This window comes from Gymnoscopelus microlampas, assembly GCF_963454915.1.
Source record: "Gymnoscopelus microlampas genome assembly, chromosome: 1".
Taxonomy (NCBI): Eukaryota; Metazoa; Chordata; class Actinopteri; order Myctophiformes; family Myctophidae; genus Gymnoscopelus; species Gymnoscopelus microlampas.
Window position 1 is genome coordinate 30,093,321 of NC_139962.1, and position 15,449 is coordinate 30,108,769.

At 40.9% G+C, this 15,449-nt stretch overlaps 3 protein-coding genes across 4 annotated transcripts in view; 2 read left to right on the plus strand and 1 right to left on the minus strand.

Moving 5' to 3' along the window:
* Window positions 1-6,811, plus strand: part of myo1ea (myosin IEa) — a 76,158-nt gene extending 69,347 nt beyond the window's left edge. The window contains exons 24-29 of one of the 2 annotated variants that reach the window (XM_084063252.1): window positions 201-358; window positions 489-581; window positions 1,526-1,775; window positions 2,462-2,497; window positions 3,852-4,021; window positions 4,602-6,811. In XM_084063252.1, the coding sequence (XP_083919378.1) occupies window positions 201-358; window positions 489-581; window positions 1,526-1,775; window positions 2,462-2,497; window positions 3,852-4,021; window positions 4,602-4,678 (784 nt within the window). In that variant the 3' untranslated portion in view covers window positions 4,679-6,811. The remainder of the gene's footprint in view (window positions 1-200; window positions 359-488; window positions 582-1,525; window positions 1,776-2,461; window positions 2,498-3,851; window positions 4,022-4,601) is intronic. The other variant, XM_084063253.1, reaches the window with a different exon arrangement.
* A 729-nt stretch (window positions 6,812-7,540) lies between these two features.
* LOC311048023 (zinc finger protein RFP-like) lies at window positions 7,541-9,953 on the plus strand. Its single transcript, XM_084061016.1, has 2 exons — window positions 7,541-7,642; window positions 8,148-9,953. Exon 2 carries the CDS (start codon window positions 8,373-8,375, stop codon window positions 9,780-9,782), a length of 1,410 nt encoding a protein of 469 aa, XP_083917142.1. The 5' UTR covers window positions 7,541-7,642; window positions 8,148-8,372; the 3' UTR covers window positions 9,783-9,953.
* Window positions 9,954-12,809: 2,856 nt separating this feature from the next.
* LOC311050979 (UDP-glucuronosyltransferase 2A1-like) lies at window positions 12,810-15,085 on the minus strand. The gene has a single exon (XM_084065276.1). The coding sequence runs from the start codon at window positions 15,081-15,083 to the stop codon at window positions 13,506-13,508; it is 1,578 nt and encodes a 525-aa protein (XP_083921402.1). The 5' UTR covers window positions 15,084-15,085; the 3' UTR covers window positions 12,810-13,505.
* Between the last annotated feature and the right edge of the window lie 364 nt (window positions 15,086-15,449).

A 15,449-nucleotide genomic window follows, 5' to 3' on the forward strand; every position in this document is an offset into this window, starting at 1 on the left:
TTTTGCTATTTTGGAATTTGGAATCCTAAAAGGTTACAGTTTTTGACATTATGAGGTTTCCACCCGACAGCGACGATAGACACAGTGTGTCTATCCTAGTTATGGGGGTCTAATTTGTACCAAATTGTACCAGGGGTCCTTGAAATTAAACCGTTTGAGAAGCCGCTGGTGTAAAGCAGGTGTTTTGCGCTGTTCCTCAGACTGGAGCTGAAGTTGAAGAAGGAGAACTGGGGCTTTCTGAGCGGCGGGGGGTCCAGGCAGGTGATGTTTGTCAGCGGACAGGGAGACGTGGTCGTCCTGAAGCCCTCCAGCAAAACACTGCAAGTCAGCATCGGCCCCGGACTCTCCAAGAATACACGTAAGCATCACAGACCATAGAAAAACAACACTTAACCAAGCCCTTCATGAATAGTGAAAATGTTTTCCTTTTAAAAAAAATCTCAGATAGAGTTGTTAGATGCTTACTTAATTAAGAATGTCATTCCCAGGTCCCACCAAGAAGAGCTTCAGTCACAGCCAGTCTCACAACACGTCCAGAACCCACCAGAACATCCCCTCCCGGGCTGCACCCGGACCCCCAGGTACCCATCCTTACCCCTCATTTGAACGTCTTATCTCGGGTCTAATTTAAGCCTAATTTATACTCTTTGACAGTACGACGGTTTCACTTGCCAAAAATAACTGATCTGCAAGTTGACGACGCACCACATCGTGGCGTGTTGTCAGCTTACAGATGGAGTATAAACAGGCTCCAACTTCAATGGAAAACCTGTTATTTTAATATTTTCACAGAGTGCCCTCTCCGACCGTCTTCCAGCACAACCTAACAAACACATTAGGGCTGCAGCTCTGTTATTATCTTAGCTATTATTCTATCAATTACTTTGTCCATTCATCGAATAATCGAGAAGCGCTTTACAAAATATATATCTCTGCTGTCAGGCAGAAACCAGCTAACTCTTTTTTTTAAGGGAATGGGGAAAAAAATGGAGTTAGGAGTTTTTGATCATCATTGGTAAGAACAGCTGAATGGACCTCCAAGCTCACTATGAGGTTGGAGGTCAAAAGGGGGTGGAGCCTGGAGTCAGCAAAACCAGCTAACTCCAGCTAACTCCCCACCCCCCTTTGGTGGAGTTAGCTGGTTTTGTCAGAAGCACTTTTTACTTTTTACGGGTTCAATATTTGTTTTACCAACACACAGACGTAAAGGGTGTTCAATAGCACTGATTTATGGAAAAAAATGCAAAAGAGTCAAAATCAAGCAACAAAATCGATGAACCACTTATACCTTATGTTATACGTACTTTGTCAGACAATGGTGTGGTGCGCAAACAGTTAAAATAGCAGGTCTACAAGCTCAGCTATGTTAATTATTTTGAAGATTTTTGAAGATTATTGCCTATAATGACCCAAAAAAGGAATCAATTATTAAATGATTATTTTATTGAATTTAACAACCAATTAAATGGATTAGCTTGATTAACTGCACCCCTAAAACACATCTCTCTGTCTTTGTCCTGCCCAGTGGCCCAGCACCAGAACGGGGGGTTGAAGAACACCAACCACATAGCCAACCAGAGGAACAGCTCGCAGCATTCCAACCAGAGGCCTCCTCCATCGTCAGGCCACCACCAGGCCAGCCGTCCCTTCCTCCCCACCAACGTCGCCCAGCTGAAAGAGCGAGGAGGAGGAGGCAGAGGAGGAGGAGGAGGAGGAGGCGACAAGCCGCAGCCCAATCTAGAATGCCTGAAGGTCCCCGAACAAGGAGCTGCCGGGTGAGCAAAACCATAGAACCATAGAGAGTGCAGTGGTTCTCAAACTGATTCATGTCCAGTGGTTTCAAGTACTGTACTTAAGTACAATTTTGAGGTACTTTTACTTTACTGGAGTGTTTCCAATTGTCTATACTTTCACATCTACTCCACTACATCTCAGAGGCAAATATTGTACTTTTTACTCCACTACAATTATTTGAAAACTTTAGTTAATGGTTATTTTAAAGATATAAATGATTACATTATAAAACATACATTAACCACTTTAGCCCTATTTTATACCTAGGCTATTTGAAAATAGCAGATCTACAAGCTCACAACGCGTCGCATCGCGAAAACATATTTTGTGTTAGGGTGTTTTGTGTACAAGATTTAAACTGCCTAAACTGAATTTGATGCTAGATTAACAAATTTAGCTGGGGACCCCCTCAAGGACCCCCGGGTCCCCAGACCCCATTTTGAGAACCACTGCCATAGACATTCATAGCCAGAAGAGTAACTTATTATGATTGATTAAATGGCACGTGTGCGTGCGAGAGTGCGTGTGTGTGTGTGTGTGTGTGGATTTGTTTTGATCAATATGGTAAACTGCCTCACTTCACGTACACTACCACATACGTTCGTCTGCACAGTAGAACCTTTACAAAGACATGCACATATAATTTGGATAATTTGTTCCTTTATAGCAATGGAGGCAGTCGATCAGCTTCAAATGGAGGAATGTGAGTTTGCATATTCAGTGTTTTTGGTGGTGGGTCAGGTCTAGGAAACGCTCTCATTAGCATGATGTGTCGTTTGCTTCTTCTAGTGGCTTGTAGATGTCTAACGGCAAGAGCTGTTCTACAATAAAGCTGCTTTTGGCCAGCGACACCCTTGTGCAATGCAGTATAAATGAACCACTTAAGCCCCATATCCTCACTGTCGGACAGAAACCTCTTATCTCCATATTCTAACTTTTGTGTTTCTTCGTAAATTAACGCTCTACTTGATCATACTACAGCGTCACACAAAAGTATCAGAAGTAGCAGATCTACAAGCTCGAAACGTGGCGCGAAGCGACTCGTTTCGATCTTGTCGATCTGCTACATTTGCTGTTTTTGAATTTGAATCCTGAAAAGTTACTGTTTTGGACATATGAGGTTTCCACCCGACAGAGACGATATACTTCATTGTACGACGAATAGCGAAAATAAGCGCTCTACAAGCTCACTATACGCGTTGCATTGTGAGCTTGGTAGATCAGCAATTTTCTCTGTTTTTGAAAATGTTGGAACATTGTTGAACATAAATAAACAATGTTGCCTCAAATTAGCCTCCTGGCTTTAGCTGTTCTTCTGGCTGGAGTACACTATTCCACTGGTACTGAACGTCGGGTCCTTTGGACCCCTGGGGTGGTCCCTGGACCGCCACGTTCAGAACCAGTGCTCTGCCTCTGGTCAGAAGAGACTGCATCATTAGACTCAAAATATTCAAAAGGTCTTTATTCAAGAAATAAGAACTTATGAATGAAGTCACTAACTATTCCACTGCTTATTACAAACTACTGGGATCCAAACTGGTGTGATATCACTTGTGGCAAAACTTGCTTGAGCTATCCTGAACTGGTTTGGTGTGTTAAACAAGTGCAATCCATTAGCTGACTTTCACACTGTGTGTAAAACTGAAGTCCTCTGGGTGTAAAAATAATCCTTTGTTTGTGGCAATGTGTTGGGCACATTTCATTAGAGCTGCACAGCAGTGGCTTGAGTTGACCAAGTCTGAGCTGGGATATTAACATAAGCATTAGTTTCCTCCTGTATGTGTCTCCCTTACGCTTGATGTACTCTATCGCCGTGCGATGAGTATAAATTGAGCTTTAGGCACACATCTTAATCCGTTGAGACGTTCAGTTTCATGCGTGTGTACACATTTTCTTCTCCATAAAACCATAAGTTTACACAAACTCACATGGACACAGCTGTTGCTCGCTGTAAAGTGGACAACACAGTAGTGAACTGAATGAGCGCCAGAACATTTTCCCCGCTGTTGCCAACAGTCCTGTGGTCTGCCTCTCTCTCTCCCTTGTCGTTCTCCCAGAGCCCACAGGCCGTCGGCCAGCCGTCCTACCCCAGGAGGAGGGCGGCCAAAGCCGGCGCCCAAACCCAAGCCCCAAGTGCCCCAGTGCAAAGCACTGTACGCCTACGACGCCCAGGACACAGACGAGCTGAGCTTCAACGCCGATGACGTCATTGACATCACCAAAGAAGGTGAGCCAGTCACAAAAACGACAACTGTCACTTGTGTTTCTTTTTACGCCAGTGGTTCTACAACATTTTCAAGATTAGCAAGTTGTTAACTCAGTGAGTGCCATTAACGTGTTTCACGTGTTTTACCGCTATGGTGCAACGTGTTTCATGTTAACGTGTTTCACATGTTTTTGAACGGAAAAAAAAGAAAAAGTATTATTATTTTTTTTTTAGAACCCAAGATATCATTATCTGAAGATTTGCAGCTCCATCCACTCCTTGTTTAACTTATAACTGAAAAAGGCTGTATCTCGCTTCCTAAGCACTTTTTTTTTACTTTGAAAAGAAATATATATATCAAAATCGTACTGGCCAGAAATAGCCAGAAATAATTTGGGCACTCAGTGAGTTAATAGCGCCCACTCTATTAGTTGCGCAATAGGCACATTTCAACTCTTGTCGCGGACGGGCACGTGCGCGAGACGAGCACAAACGTGTCAGTTTCACGGAAGTGGGAAAATGAAAATTAATGACAAGGCACGTCAATACCTTCCCGTGTGATAAGCCCTTTAAACAACCACTCTCTTTCTGTGTTGATCAGACGCGTCTGGATGGTGGACAGGAAGACTGCGGGGAAAGCAGGGTCTTTTCCCCAACAACTACGTCAGCAAGTTGTAGGACCTGCCCGGGGAAAGGACAGAGCACCAAGGAGAACAATGTGTGTCTCTGCAGACTCTCCCAAAGCCAGGGCTGGTGCTAAGAGTCAACCAGAGGAAAATGGCTCTTTTCGACTACAAGAACTATGCGAACCGTGCCATATCTCACGGGTTCTGGATGTGTTTCCATACGGCTGGGTTTCAGATTAGGTTCTCAGAACCACATTTTTGGCCCTGCTCAGGGGGGTAGTACTAACACTGAGTTCTTGGAACCCAGAACTCAGAACTTGTGCTTTAAAAATGTTTTCAAAAATAGCGAAAATAGCTGATCTACAAGCTCACAGCACATCGCAGAAGATGGTGACTGTGAGCTTGTAGATAAAGCTATTTTACCTTTTTTTTGGTTTATTTTTAATAAGGTACCCCCTGTTTATAATGGACACATGAACCAAAAACAAAACAACACAAAAAACATCACAAAACTTCACGGGTTTGTGGAACGTTTCAGATTATGGAAGGTTCTGGGTTACACTTCTAAGTCGAAAAGAGCCAAAAGAAGAGAGCAGGAGAGAGCCATTGTGAGAGTGTTTCTACACAACAGCTCACATGCTCTCCACTACGGCTGAATGTACATTTACTCTAGAAAAGAGCATCAGGTTTGAAAATAAGGTTCTGCTTTGAAGACGAGACTGTTTCACTCCAGGGACTGCTTTTTTTTTTTCTTTTTTTTTCTCTCGCAGCCCTCCTGAGGACTGAACAAAACTATTTATTGTATTTATAGCTTTCTACAGTCTCCTTAATGTCATTTTCACCATGCTGATGAGGTTTGGAGCTCAACCGTTTGAAGCTTTGAAATGAAGTCTTATACATCATTTGTGGGACCAGGCTGTGATTGTATTTTGATGTCCATTTTTAGGTGAATGTTTGATTACAAATCAATGGTGGTGTTCAAGAGAGTCACTGTCTCGTTTGAAATTTAATCAGTTCACATGCCAGATTGCTCAGTGTGTCGCGTTCTGTGCTGCTAAAATGAGCGTACAATATAGTATTGTATATTTATTTCATCACAAGTCAAAGACTAATTACAGGGAATGGACATTTTTAATAGTTCATTACACTGTGATTTTGTACTGTGCTGTGCTAACACTTTCAATTTGAAAATGTGTACCATTATGGAATGGCTTTTAATTACCAAAGCAATGTTAATTGTCATTGGTCGGTTTAGCAGACAGTAAAATCCTCAGTGTTGATTTAAATCTGAGAGTGTAATTTGTACACTCTCAAATTTAACTTAACACTCATGCTTTTACAGTGTATCAAAAGGAAGACAGCTTTTTGATTAGGAGACTTTTAGCTGGAAAAGGAGGAATCTAGCCCCCCTTCCCTTCACATTTTTATCATGTTTTTATGTCAGATTAGTTGTTAGCCCCAAAGTAAATGCCACATATATTCTGAGCATACTGTCAGTGGTTTATTAGCACTTTATTGGTATAGGTACTCCCTCTGACTCACACAGACTTCTAAAAGCCAGTAAACCATTATGAAGGAGTAGGACATATTGCCAAACTAGGAACAAGCCTAGTTACAGAAGAATAATTTGTTTACATAAAGATTATAATCCAGGTATTTTTTAGAACTATGTATGTATATCTGTTGACATGTACGAACACATTTGTTGCTGGTAAAACATTTAAATTAATTTTTAGTCTCCGCAGGACCTGTGTGGTATTTTCTCTCTGCTTTTGATATTCGTGGGGGTGTTTTAGATACAAATGCACAATAAGAGCCAACAGACTAGTGACGGTGTTTTATTTTAATTGATCAAACACAAACTTGTTTTAGGTGAAACAACAGAACGGCATCTTTGTTGACATCACATAAAACTTTCCTTGTGGCACTACAAACAATTTCCCCTTTGCTTTCTGCTCCAGTTTTTTTTCTGTACATCTTTTGCACTGCTTTAGCATTACTTAACACATTCCCTTGTATTGATTTGATAGAATAACATTCTGCTCTGGTCATTTAAACTGCTGGGTCTTCTGTCAATGATCTTCTTCAACATCAAAGATAGTTTTGTCCTGGATGGTTGAAGACATCCTCGTGCAATATGAAAAATCGCAGATAAGTCTTTTAATAAAGCATGTAATATTGTGTAAAAAAAATGTTAAATGGTACATTTATGTAGCACCTTTCTCCACAGTGCTTTACAATGTGCATTACATCCATCCATTCACACACACATTCACACAGAGACGGCGGAGGAAACCATGCAAGGCACCAACCTGCTCATCAGGAGCAGCTTCAGTGTATGCGGGGATCCAACGGGACATTTCCAGTGGTGGAAAAAGTACTCAAATGTTTTACTTAAGTAAAAATATCAATACTGCAATGTAGAAGTACTCTGTTACAAGTAAAAGTCCGGAATTCAAAATTTACTTGAGTAAAGGTACAAAAGTATTGGTATCAAAATGTATTTAAAGTACCAAAAGTAAGAGTACAAAAATGTTTGAAAATAGCAGATCTACAAGCTCACTCGTGAGCGCGGTCACGACCTCCCCCCAAAATATTTGAGAACCACTGGTTAAAATAATTTTGAAAATGTGAAGGAAGTGAGTGCAAATAAGCAACTATACTTTAGAGACAAGCCCAAATACGCAACTACACTTTAGAAACAAGCCCAAATACGCAACTACACTTTAGAAACAAGCCTAATAAGCAACCACACTTGTTTAGAAACAAGCCCAAAAAAACACAACCCACAACTACCAATATTTACAAGCAACTTTAGAGAAAAGAATCCCAAAGTCGCTAATAATAAGCATAATAAGCAGACCTGGCAACACTGAGTGAAGAATGTCAAGGGTTAACAACTAAAAAGGAGGGAGTTCCTCAGTGACGCAAATAGTGAAATGAAAGTTAAACACTCAGTCAGAAAGTAGCGCACTCACAAAACACTCATTCAACAACCTTCACAAACAGTGGAAAGGTGAGTATCAGCAGATATAAGGACTTATTTTTCAGTAATAACCTCGGATCAAGAGAAGACTGTCTATCATAGATGTATTTTATCGATTTTGATATTTGCACAAATGAAAGTAAAAGTCATACTCGTCTTCCAAGGCTAATAGCTAATGCAGTAACAGAGATTGTTATATTAAACTGTATCCACACATATCCCCCAGTCTAATGTTTCAGCTCGTATGAATGAATGTTAATTTCCATTAAGTATTGTATACAGTACTGTGTGTGTGTGTGTGTGTGTGTGTGTGTGTGTGTGTGTGTGTGTGTGTGTGTGTGTGTGTGTGTGTGTGTGTGTGTGTGTGTGTGTGTGTGTGTGTGTGTGTGTTTGTGCGCGTGTGTGTTAGTGATAGCCAATCGCTACAGTACAGTAGCCTGTATAGTATCTGTGTCAACATTATTGTGCTCTGTTCCAGATCAGATTCATAACTATTATGCTGTGAAAAGTTATTATTCTTTTTATTAATTTTCAGTGGGTAGAAATGGCGTCTGCCAGTATTCTCCTGTCTGAAGAGTAGTTCCTGTGTTCTATCTGTCTGGATGTGTTCACCAATCCAATCGCCACACCGTGTGGACACAACTACTGCAAAACCTGTATCACACATTACTGGGACACTAGTGATGTGTGTCAGTGTCCACTATGTAAAACAACATTCTGTAAGAGACCAGACGTCTTTGTCAATACTTTTATTTCTGAGATGGCTGATCAGTTCAGGAAATCCAAACAGAAAACGTGTAGCACAAACTGGGAACCTGCTGAACCAGATGAAGTGTCCTGTGACATCTGTACCAAGCCCAAGCTCAGGGCCGTGAAGTCCTGCCTGATGTGTCTGACCTCCTACTGCGAGACTCATCTGGAGCCGCATCTCAGAGTCACACCGTTAAAACGACACAAACTAATCAACCCTGTAAAGAACCTGGAAGACATTCTGTGTAAGAAACATGACAGACCTCTGGAGCTGTTCTGTAAGACTGACCACATGTGTGTTTGTCAGTTCTGCACCGAGTCAGACCACAAGTTACATCAAATTATATCTCTGGAAGAGGCATATGAAGGGAAGAAGGCTGAGCTGGGAAAGACAGAGGCTGAAGTTCAGCAGATGATCCAGGTGAGACAAGTGAAGATTCAGGAGGTCAAACACTCAGTACAGCTCAGCAAGAAAGATGCAGACAGAGAGATAGCAGACAGTGTGCAGGTCTTCACTGCTCTGATGAGCTGTGTTGAGAGAAGCCAGGCTGAGGTCATTGATGTGATTGAAGAGAAGCATAAAACAACAGAGAAACAGGCTGATGGCTTCATTAAAGATCTGCAACAGGAAATCACTGAATTAAAGAAGAGAAGCTCTGAGCTGAAGCAGCTCTCACACACTGAAGACCACCTCCACCTCCTCCAGAACTTCACATCCACCTACACTCCTCCACCCATCAAGGACTGGACAAAGGTCAGTGTCCCTCAGGCTTCATATGTGAGGACAGCTGTGGCTCAGCTGGAGAAGACACTCAGTCAAGAGATGGAGAAGAAGCTGTGTGATGTTGCTGAGATGAGGAGGATCCAGCAATATGCAGTGGATGTAACTCTGGACTCTGATACAGCACACTGCAGACTCATCCTGTCTGAGGATGGAAAACAAGTGAGTTGTGGAGACGTAAAGAAGAGTCTCCCAGATAACAGAAAGAGATTCTCTCAATATCAGTCTGTCTTGGGAAAACAAAGCTTCTCTTCAGAAAGGTTTTACTATGAGGTTCAGGTTAAAGGGAAGACTGACTGTTTTTTAGGAGTGGTCATTGAGTCCATCAACAGGGAGGAAATGGAATTACTGAGACCCAACAACGGTTACTGGACTATAACGTTGAAGAATGGAAATGAGTACGTGGCTCTTGCTGACCCTCCTGTCCTCCTCCCTGTAAAACAGAAGGTCCAGAAAGTGGGGGTGTTTGTGGATTATGAGGAGGGTCTGGTCTCCTTTTATGATGTGGAGACCAGAGTTCATCTGTACTCTTTCAGTGGATGCACCTTCACAGAGAAACTCTATCCATTCTTCGATTCTGGTAATCATGACGGTAACTCAGTTCCTTTGATCATCTCTCCTGTCAATCACATTGGTTAGACTTTTCTTTACATTGTCTAAAAGAGAGGTAATATATAACATAGTATTCCTTTGTAAATTAACCACTTTACATTACTTTACTAGAGGAAATCCTATCTGGCAGTGCAAATCATAATGTTACGTATGACTGTTTCTGTCACCATTAAAAAAATACATTTCCTTAGTGTTTAATAAAACAAATATATGCAAAGCATTGTATGTATGTGTGTATGTGTATTGCAACAAAGAAAATGGCGCCCGAGATACAGCCGCCTCATTTCTAGAGGTGTCTACCTTTATATGTTTTATATCCACCTGTTTCCTAGGCTTTTCACTGTGTTCCACTTCCTGTCTTTTGATCCAATGAAATCCAATGAAACCTGTCAGATGACTAATGATATCCAATGAAATCCGACAGGACGTGGAAAACACACAGCCAAGAAACAGGTGAATAGACCAACGAAGTCCTGACGTCACTCGTTCATCCCCAGGTTCGTAAAGTAATTTCTCTATGGAGAATAACATTGGGTCATCTTAGAATCGTCTCATATAAGAATCGTGGTCCAAAAATAAACAAACTGTCTCGGCGATATTGTCAGGGAGGAGGTTCTGTATCGTTTATGATAGTCAGTCACTTATATTTGAAACAGTCTGCTTCTGGCGAAAATGTAACTAATTCGGTGGAAGTAACATTAGCATTTTCTCACCGTCAGTTGATGCTTCATATCCATGAGAGTCAAACCGCCGGGGTCATTTGTTTATTTTTGGAACACAGTTCTTATTTGACGCGATATTAAATACGTCTATGGGAATTCAGAATGGGGGTGGAAAACTGCGAACCAGGTAGACAAACAAAGGATGTGTAAATTACGTCAGACTTCGGTGGTCTATAGGTGGACATAATGAATGTAGTATGCATCTCACATACTATGTAGTAGCTACTAAGCTTTCGGACATACTAAAAAGTAATTTGGCATACTATGTTAGTATGAGATTTAGGACGTGGCCAATCTGGCCATACAAGTACACCACATAAGTACTAGGTCTTATGACTTAACTTATGACCTGAAGGCGACCCAATGCTGTTTCGCTATTTTGAGTGGCCAAACAGCATTGGCCATACCTCCAGGTCTTAAAGAGGTAAAAAACCAAAGCAGGAAATTGGATTGGAGAGACTGAACCCAAGGCCTGTTAGGACCCTGGGTCCTTGGAACTTTAACGAGGTCCTTCATTACCTATACTTTGCAGCCACATATATACTATGTCACTAAGGTGACATAGTATATGGTAATATAGTATATAAGGTAATATATATTGTAACCCTTATTGATTTATATTGGCACAGCATATTTGCACTTATGTCATTTGCACTTAATTAATTGGCACAGCTTAACTTGCACAGTCATGATTTTTGTTGTTTATTGAATGCACTTCACTGAACATTTATGTTTCCTGTTTAACTGAGATTGCCACTCAGCCAACGAGTGTTCCACCTGTGGAAAGAAATGTTTGGTGATTGAATCGTGATGGACAAGTGCAATAAAAGTGTAATATGTTTCAGTACAATAGAGATTAGGTGCAATATATAAAATGTTTATGCAAGATGTGTCATCAACACTTATCCTTTGGTAAGTCGGCAAGTTACAAGTACAACAATAATTTGTTGTGAGGTTAAAGGGATAGTTCACCCAAAAAATAACTTATTTTCTATCGATTACACACCCCATGAAGCCTTGAATTCATTAAGATGTTATTTGTAAAAGTCTTATATAAAGTATTTATAAAGTTGACACTTCTGATGTCAACTTTGAGTCTCCTACCAGAGACATTAGCATCTTCCCGCCGGTCATTAATTATTAATTACAGATTCCAGAACAGGTTTATAATACTGTAGCAGAGGAACAAACAACAATACACCACAACAACGCCCAATGAGTCAAAAAAGGAAGGACATTATGTAACATGCATAGGAAAATCCACAGGGAAATGTAGTCCCACCAGGAGAGGGCAGTGTTGTTTAACGTTCTACCAAGAAAACAAAGTGGCCATATTGAAAGATATAATACTACTGCTGCTGCTGCTGCTGCTGCTGCCATAGATATATATAAAGGCTAGATGGCTCAAGGGGGCGGCGCAAGCGTAGCTCAACCGCGGCCATCTTGCGACGGTCACTCATAACATTATGTCTATGGTGCATATACTTTGAAATAACCATAGCGTGCTCAATTTTCATCCGATTTTCAAACGGTTTGGTGTTTTGTAAACACCAAAGATGTAGTTATGCTACTGCATACTTATAATTATAATCATGTTTTTTTTTTTTAATACAATAATATCATAACTACATCATTGGTGTTTACAAAACACCAAACCGTTTGAAAATCGGATGAAAATTGAGCACGCTATGGTTATTTCAAAGTATATGCACCATAGACATAATGTTATGAATGACCGTCCCAAGATGGCCGCCATGTGGCGACGTCGTACTCCATTGGCCAGCAGCGCGGGTGAGTCATCTAGCCTTTATATATATCTATGGCTGCTGCTGCTGCTACTACTACTACTATTACTATATAGTAGTAATATTTCCCTGCATTTCTCTACTTAACAGATCCAGTTAACTCAGTAATCCTGCTTTCTGGAATACAGTGTATGGTCCAGGTTGTGTTTTAGAAGAAAAATGTGACAAAACGTGTAGTTTAGACATAGACGTGCGTGGAGGCATTGAATACGTCCATCCATCCACGGTCCGTCTGTCCATCCCAACATTTGAAAGCGATATGGAAACAAGCCATAGGCTTTCTTGGGTTTAAAATCCTCTTAGCAGACCTTGTATTGAACTATCACTCAATCAAAGACCTTGAGGGAATTTCATGACACTTGGACTCAATGAAGTAGGTGTTTCAGCTATCCAGCCTCCATCATCTTGAGGTATATGGAATAAAATTAAAATAAAAAACTTTTAATTCTGAGTGCGACCCTCCACTTTTTGTTGAACATTTTATTAAGACAACGTACAGAGTGGTCAGAGCGTGGTGGTAACAGAAACAACTTCAAGTTGGTCCCTGTCAGCTTGCTTTGGTTGCTTGATTAAATCATTTGATTCACACACACTTCAGTCTGAGCAAAAGACTGAACACACTGCCTCTCATTAAATGCTGAGGGTTACAGGGACAAATTAACAGTCAGGAACAAACAGTAGCTGGGAGGAATTGCCAGGGAAAACACATTGAATCATTGTTTAATTTGTTTAATCCAAAATGAATAAACAACTCATTATGGTGGTAATGGCTCAGGAGGTAGACCGGCCACTTGGGAATTGGATTTATCCTGGTTTTATCAAATTTGATTTATATTTATTTTTAAACACAACAAAACATACGACTCCAGCAGCAAACGTTAAGCACATTAGCAAAAAGTAGGCTATTATTAAAATACTATGTCCTCAAAACGATCCTAAGTGCCACGGCATTCTGTAGGTGTAGGACTTTAGCCGACCTTTCTGAGAAAGTAGTGGTAAATAAGTCCTTATGCCTCAATAATTCAAATAAAATTGATTAAAGGGAAGTGCCACTCTGGTGTCTTGTATTTGTAGATAAGCCAAGGCCATACATTCTGAATGAAAAAATAATAATAGTAATAATAACAATACTTATACCAGGGCTCTACACAACAACAAGCCATGGCCCAGGGACGGATTAAGATTCAGGATGGCCCCTGGGCCAATTCTCTTTTTTTCCACATTTAGTCAGATTTAATCTTTCTTCTAACACACACTCTGGAACATAAACATTTGACAAAGGTAGCAAAAGTCAGCAGTATAACAAAGACAAATACTATCAAGAACAATATGACATCTACAGAGTGGTAAGAGTACCAGGGCATTTTGTAGGAGTCTGTACGGAGGTGAGCAGCTCCTTTGTGTCTCATAACAAACTCTATCCAGAAGAGGGCGCTGTCCAGCGGCTTCATTGGCGTGTCTCTATGCAGCCTGGAGAGTCTCTGCATGTTCATCCTGTAGGAAGGCTCATGGAGAACCTCCTCAATGCCTTTGAGAAATGTGTCTTTGGTCATAGTAAAAATGTCAATGATCTTTGCTGCACCTTTTACTTTAATTCTAAAGAGGTTATCACGTTGATCAAAAATCAATGGGAGTCCTATAATAGGAACTCCATAGTAGATGGCTTCATAAATACCATTTGTTCCCCCATGTGATATAAACACTTTGGTCTTTGCATGTCCTAACAGGTCATTCTGTGGCATCCAGTCAACCAGTAAAGTGTTGTTGCCCAGAGTAGCTGGCCTGTCACCTTTATGCTTCCAGATGACTTTCTGAGGGAGTTGGGCAAAAGCTGCAGCTATCTCATCTGCTAAGTCATGGGGAAGTTCTCCAACCATAGTCCCCAAAGACATGATGATGACTCCATGTTCCCCAGAACTCTGGACAAAGTCCTCCAGGTCTTGAGGAAGAGGTTTAGCAGGTTTACACTGGAACCCACCCATATAGATAACATTAGGCATGGTGGGGCGTGGGAACTCAAACACAAAATCGAGTCTAAACAGCCACAGGTCTGCGGCTTGAAACAGGGAGAAGTAGTCTACATCGGGACCCAAGTATTTTGCCAACAGACCATCATAATGTGGAGTAATATAATTTCTAATCATTAATTCACCCAAGGCAAAAGTCACTATGTTGATTATTCTTTCCAGAAAGTTCATTTTGTCTGATAGCTCTGCCCCTGGCAATGGAACATAAGAAAGAGGACAAGGTGCTATCTTTAAATGGCCGTCACCGTGGCTGGTCCATCTCACATTGAAGACTAGTGGTAAACTAAGGTAGTGAGCAAGTATAGCGCCGCCTGGCAGCACAGGGTCAGTCAGAACCAGGTCATATTTGGCATCCTGAAGAGATTGCATCAGATCTTTGTTTTCAAACATGTATTCAAGCATTTTACAATTGATCTGGTGCATTTCGGCAGCCTTTTGTACGTATTCCATTTCTATCTTGAAACGAGTCCAGGCAGATTTTCCTTGCCTCAGGATTTTCAGAAGTCTAGGTGTGAATGTCTTGACAAAGTCCTCATCAAATGCACCTCCAATGTCAATCGTGATCAAAGTGTAGAACGGTGAGGTTTCCTTAATGTACACGCTGTCATTTGGTCGCACAACTGAAACCTGGTGGCCTCTTGCATGCAGCTCCTCAACTATGACCTTCATATTCACCCAGTGACTGCCCTCGAAAGGAAAAACAAGAACTTTACCGCCGTGAGCAAAGGCTGAACACAGGAAGAGGACAGCGATCCAGGCCAGAGGGAAATGCATTTCTTCACTCTAAAAGCAAATGAAGAGGAAATAGTACATATTTTTTATAAACATTGTGTAAGATTAATGTAATGGAGTACTGTACAAAAGACTGAGAATTAATTGACGATCATCAAAGCTTTGTTTTAATCTGTGTGAAACTAACAAAGTGGTCCTCTGTTACTGATGTTTGGCACTTTATAGCATTTTAGACAATTGTATTTTGCACAATTAAGTCATGATTTTAAGTATTTATTGAATGATAATAATGAGGGGCAAGTGCAATGTGTAATCTAATGTATGAGTGCAACAAAGAGAGTAATGCTGAGTGATGATTGAAAGCTTAACATGGAGTTTTATTAGATGTTATGAGAGTTAATGTTATAT